Raw genomic sequence first — 6,000 nt, 5'->3', positions numbered from 1 at the left:
TAATGGAAAACCAAAAAAAGCGAGTAGACCCGAGGCGAGTCGAGTAGATACCACGCAGTGGAAAACCGCCATAAGTGATTTTGTTTTTGATTTTGAGTGTCTTTAAAAAAACAATACATGCATAACCATTGATTAATTACACTTCAAACACCTTCAGTATATGTAGTGTATTCATCACACTACTGTTTGTTTTCTCATGCTCGTCACCAAAAACTAATGTCGCTTGTCATTTTTTTTTCGGAGTTAAACCTTTTTTTTCTCTTCTTCTTTAAAATCAAAAATAGCAGTGTGTAATAGCTCTATGATGAGATGTAGCTGTTGTGCTGGTTGCGGGCACCTCTTATTAACTCCACCTGTGTATATTGATTGTACAATTGCCAGAATACACGCTGAAGAAGGTCTTCTTCCCTTAAATTTCCTTGTTACCTATATTAAAAAGTCAAATTTCAGTTCTGTCCTAGTTTTTCCTTTTCTTTTGTCTTCATCAGTGGTTCTCTATCTTTTTCCCTCATAATGGACCCCGCTGAAATATATTTCTATCCAAGTACCCCTGACCAGCATACACATTTTGGGCAGAAAAAAACCATCAATACCTAGCTTTATAAAGAGGCACAATTCATTTGGGGTTTACCAAACAACAACACTGTAACTAAAACACTCAAATGCCACATTTCAAATGTTCAGATTACTAAATTCATTCATTTTTTTATAGAACGTACTTATTTTAGGAATCATGCAAAACTGATATATGATATATATATATATATATATATATAGTGAGTAAAATAAGTATTTGAACACCCTGCTATTTTGCAAGTTCTCCCACTTAGAAATCATGGACGGGTCCACTGTGAGGGACATAATCTAAAAAAAAAAAAAAATCCAGAAATCATAATGTATGACTTTTTACAAATGTATTTATATCATACAGCTGCAAATAAGTATTTGAACACCTGTCTGTCAGCTACAATTCTGACCCTCAAAGTCTGCCTTCAAAATGTCCACCTCCACTCCATTTATTTTCCTAAATTAGATGTACCCGTTTGAGGTCGTTAGCTGCAAAAAGACACCTGTCTACTCCATTAAATCAGTAAGAATCCAACTACTAACATGGCCAAGACCAAAGAGCTGTCCAAAGACACTAGAGACAAAATTGTACACCTCCAGAAGGCTGGAAAGGGCTACTGGGAAATTGCCAAGCAGCTTGGTGAAAAAAGGTCCACTGTTGGAGCAATCATTAGAAAATGGAAGAAGCTAAACATGACTGTCAATCTCCCTCGGACTGGGGCTCCATGCAAGATCTCATCTGTCAATGATCCTAAGGAAGGTGAGAAATCAGCCCAGAACTACACAGGAGGAGCTGGTCAATGACCTGAAAAGAGCTGGGACCACCGTTTCAAAGGTTACTGTTGGTAATACACTAAGACGTCATGGTTTGAAATCATGCATGGCACGGAAGCTTCCCCTGCTTAAACCAGCACATGTCAAGGTCAGTCTTAAGTTTGCTAATGACCATTTGGATGATCCAGAGGAGTCATGGGAGAAAGTCATGTGGTCAGATGAGACCAAAATAGAAGTTTTTGGTCATCATTCCACTAACCGTGTTGGGAGGAAGAAGAATGATGAGTACCATCCCAAGAACACCATCCCTACTGTGAAGCATGGGGGTGGTAGTATCATGCTTTGGGGTTGTTTTTCTGCACATGGGACAGGGCGACTGCACTGTATTAAGGAGAGGATGACCGGGGCCATGTATTGCAAGGTTTTGGGGAACAACCTCCTTCACTCAGTTAGAGCATTGAAGATGGGTCGAGGCTGGGTCTTCCAACATGACAATGACCCGAAGCACACAGCCAGGATAACCGAGGAGTGGCTCTGGAAGAAGCATATCAAGGTCCTGGCGTGGCCTATCTAGTCTCCAGACCTAAAACCCAATAGAGAATCTTTGGAGGGAGCTCAAACTGAAGCTCAAACCAGAAACCTGACTGATCTAGAGAAGATCTGTGTGGAGGAGTGGTCCAAAATCCCTTATACAGTGTGTGCAAACCTGGTGAAAAACTACAGGAAACGTTTGACCTCTGGAATTGCAAACAAAGGCTATTGTACCAAATATTAACATTGATTGTCTCAGGTGTTCAAATACTTTTCAGCTGTATCATACAAATAAATAGTTTTAGATTATGTCTCTCACAGTGGACATGCATCTATGATGACAATTTCAGACCCCTCCATAGCAGGGTGTTCACATACTTATTTTCCTCACTGTATATATATATATATATATATATATATATATATGGCCTGCTGTTTAGAAAATGATTATACATACAGTATGTGAAGTTTGAAAGTATTGAATAAACATCTGAATATACTGAATGAATATATTGAATATAATTACAGAATGAAAGTCTATATATATATATTAGGGCTTCACAATTAATCGAATTTTAATCGCAATCACGATTTTGACTTCCCACGATCAAATTTGCGTGATCGAACGATTATATTTTTTTAATAGAACGCTCCGTTTTTTTTTTTCATAGCGCATCTACTGCTCCGTACACCCGTCTGCTCATGAGCCAATCAGTTGTTCCTGCCCCGCGCAGCTCAGTTTCTAGATGTAGACAGTCACAGAGGACAGAGCAAGGGGAGGAAAACTCAATAGATAGCAGTCAGTTCAATGTCGGTCTCAAGGTTTACCAGTTTACCAGTTAACGCAACATTTTGTCCCGTCTGTTGTTCTCCAGACAACAGCAGTGACCAGTGCTAGTCGGTGCTAGTGACTTAGCTATTAGTTCCTCTAGGACGCACCGGTGCTAATGTCCTCACATCCACTGCAAGTTTGTTTATATGGATATGGTTTAATTTTGCGTTACATGACCTATTTCGTCTGTAAAGCCGTGCCTGTGTTGGATCTCTCCTCTACTCTCTCTCGTCTACTCTCCGCGCATCCCGGCCATACAGCGGCCGTAGGTCCACACTTCTGACATTTGTTTACAGTTTTAATTTTCAAATTTTTTTTTAACACACCTGTATATTGTTAAATATGAGGGGCAAACCTGTATTTGTACCAGTGTTTCCGCGGGTAACTCTGCTATCGCGGCAGCCACGGCAAAGAACACGGAAGAAGTTATTGAATGCAATTAACTTCAGTTGGGAGAGTAACCGCGTGTGAGATGGAGCTGCTGGACCTGGACCAGAGATGTGGCCCATAGCCAGATTATCATACTTCATAAAAATGCAGCGCAGAGACGATACAGACATTTCATACACACAACGTGTGTATCAGCCGTTCAACCCCTGCTGGACCTGTTCATAATGATCAGCCGTCTCTCTGTGAGTAGCGTCCATCACACTCCCTCTCGCAGTTATAAATAGCCTATGTGACGATAGAATTTGTTTCGGTTAAAATCGACAAATAATCGTGAGAATAATCATGATCAAAATTTTGATCAAAATAATCGTGATTAGCATTTTGGCCATAATCGTGCAGCCCTAATATATATATATATATATGTATATATATATATATAAAGAGGTTTTGGGACAGGATGAAGGTGTAGGCTGCTCACATGGGTGCTGATGGTGTCCTGCAGCGCTCTGTACCAGTCGTTAATAAGGACGTCGTTGTCTGACTGGATCAGCAGCTCTGTGCCCTGCCGAGTCTTCACCTGCAGCCAGGACAGAGACACAAAGGAATCAATAGAAGAAGAATCTGAAGCATCTTTAATATGTACGTAGTTTTTGGGATATTAAAGAGCCCCTATTTTACTTATTTTCAGTGTAATATGTGTACTCTTGGGGTCTCACAGAATAGGTTTACATTCTTTGCTTTAAAAAAAACTTTTGATTCTCATACTGCCTATTGGAGTCCCTCCACCTGAAACAGTATGTCTGAGATCTTGGCCCGCTTTCCTGAAAAGCTCAGTCCGATTAGTCAGCTTGCCCACTCTCTCGTGATTTGTCAACTAAATTCAAACAAGCCACAGGGCGGGCTGTGCTGGCTCAGGCAGCACCTAGAAAAACTGGGCTGGCTTTCTTAATCATTGATATCACTAATTGAGGAATTTCAAACAAGAAAGTGGGTGAGGCGTTTCAGGCAGTGTGGAAAACCCGCTGTTCGTGGGAGAGAAAGCTCCATTTGGAGTGAAATATGAGTTTGTAATTTATACATCTCTCATGTACATAAACAACTATATAACACCAACAGCAAAAAATTAAAAAGCATAATAGGAGCTCTTTAACATTTTGGAAAGGTAGTCTTGCATTGCCAGACCTTCCTCGACAGCGCTGTGGAGAAAGGTCTGGCTAGTCCACACAACATTCCAGGACTTGAGAAAAACGTGCTCTAATAAACGTGTTTATTGACATGTCTTTAAACCAATCACAATCATCTTGGGAGGTGCTAAGCGCCGGACAGAGCAACGGTGCCGATGCATTATAGCCTTGGGAAGGAAGTTGTTTTGGTGGAACAGGTTTACGTTCAAAAGTTGTTTTAGTCGTGCAACAGAAAGCTCAGACTGGACCAATAGTCTAGTTAGCTGTCTGGATTTACCCTGAAGACATTCAAGACTAGTTAACAATAGTCCTCAGACATCCACCAGAGGTTAAAACGCCAACACAACGAAAGAGGAAGGAAATGGACATTGGCGAAAAGACATGCATCAGGCAGAATTTCCTCCGGCAACAGGACTAATCCTGGAAGTGGAACGTTGTGGATATAGACTAACGTGTTGCAACAGAGTAATATGTCTGAAACTGCACCTGTACAATTTTTGTATTGTGTTTGAGACTTTTCAGTGCTTTCATTAATTATTTCTTTGAAAAACACTTACACAGATCAAAAAACAAGCCAGACATGTCTCCCACCTCTAGAACGTGCTTCTTGCTGGACTTGTCCTTGGAAGCCCATTCCACCGAGCCACCGCGCAGATCCACGGTGAACTCTGGTTTGGACTGAGCAGCGCCGAACTGGACAGAGAGAGGAAACGGATCAAAGGAGGGCAGATTAACACACAGCAGGGCCTGTTCATATACTTTAGGACTGCAGTATTCAACCATGCTACAATCTGTGTGCAGATGAGAACAATTATGCTGCTTTGACAATGGAAGACATGGAAGGGGGGGGGGAAGCCAAAGGTATAGAGATGGAGGCACGGAAAGTGACATGACAAGCCAATGTCAACTTTAGGCACTGAAAATCTGAACCCTGCAGCATGAATAAAAAATTGTTTGTATGTACTGTGACTATTTTGTCTAGGCAGGATCTTGCTGTGTCTGTATGGAAACGTTAAAAGGACTTCTGTCACTAACCCAGCTGGTCCCGCCTCCTTGGCCTTTGGCAAATAGCAGCGTGGATCCTTGGAGCACTGTCCAGGAAGAAGTCCAGTTCTTCCTGGAAAAGAGTTCATAAACTCTGTAAGTACACAAAGTACCCCTGTCACTATTCAGCATTAAAAAAAAACTTTACAACGATACAAAAACATGTTTCTTAAAGGAGGAATTGTAAAAAGCATCATGTGTTATTGACACTGAAACTGAGGTGTACCCGATTTATAAAAGCAGTAAGAGAATTACTTTTATCTCTCCGGAAAATGTGGGAAAAAACTAAAGCTTTTATTCTTTAAAAAAACAAACAGGAATCCACTCATCAATTTGCTCCATAGGGCTACTAGAGGTCAAAATCTTCACAGGAAACCTTTACAACTTACCGCATATTACAATACAGTAAAATGTCAACTCTGGTTCTCGTTTTTGTCCGTGCTACTCACCGTACTTTCTTGCCGTGCTCGGTGATCTTTGTCACATTCAGAACGCCGCACTTTTCAGACGGCTGTAGAGAAGGGAAAAAAACAAACATTTGGACACACTCTAAAGAAGCAGCTTATACACATTATTCACCATGAGTGAGTTTATGATTGTAAAACACCACCACCACAACAACTCACTGCCTTTAGCATCAAGTAAGGCAAGTAACTAAACACCAGAAGTGCACTGAGA

The 6,000-nt window shown here is 41.0% G+C and overlaps 1 protein-coding gene across 15 annotated transcripts in view; it reads right to left on the bottom strand.

The window, feature by feature from the left end:
* LOC117954139 (rho GTPase-activating protein 12-like) overlaps positions 1 to 6,000 on the bottom strand; it is a 71,254-nt gene that overhangs the window by 7,975 nt on the left and 57,279 nt on the right. For all 15 annotated transcript variants that reach the window (XM_034887677.1, XM_034887675.1, XM_034887682.1 and 12 more), the window contains 4 exons: positions 5,772 to 5,833; positions 5,314 to 5,395; positions 4,870 to 4,971; positions 3,573 to 3,671 (listed from right to left, as the gene is read on the bottom strand). In XM_034887677.1, the coding sequence (XP_034743568.1) occupies positions 3,573 to 3,671; positions 4,870 to 4,971; positions 5,314 to 5,395; positions 5,772 to 5,833 (345 nt within the window). The remainder of the gene's footprint in view (positions 1 to 3,572; positions 3,672 to 4,869; positions 4,972 to 5,313; positions 5,396 to 5,771; positions 5,834 to 6,000) is intronic.

Source organism: Etheostoma cragini, chromosome 12 (genome assembly GCF_013103735.1).
Source record: "Etheostoma cragini isolate CJK2018 chromosome 12, CSU_Ecrag_1.0, whole genome shotgun sequence".
Lineage (NCBI taxonomy): Eukaryota > Metazoa > Chordata > Actinopteri > Perciformes > Percidae > Etheostoma > Etheostoma cragini.
This window is presented reverse-complemented; position numbering and strand designations above follow the sequence as displayed.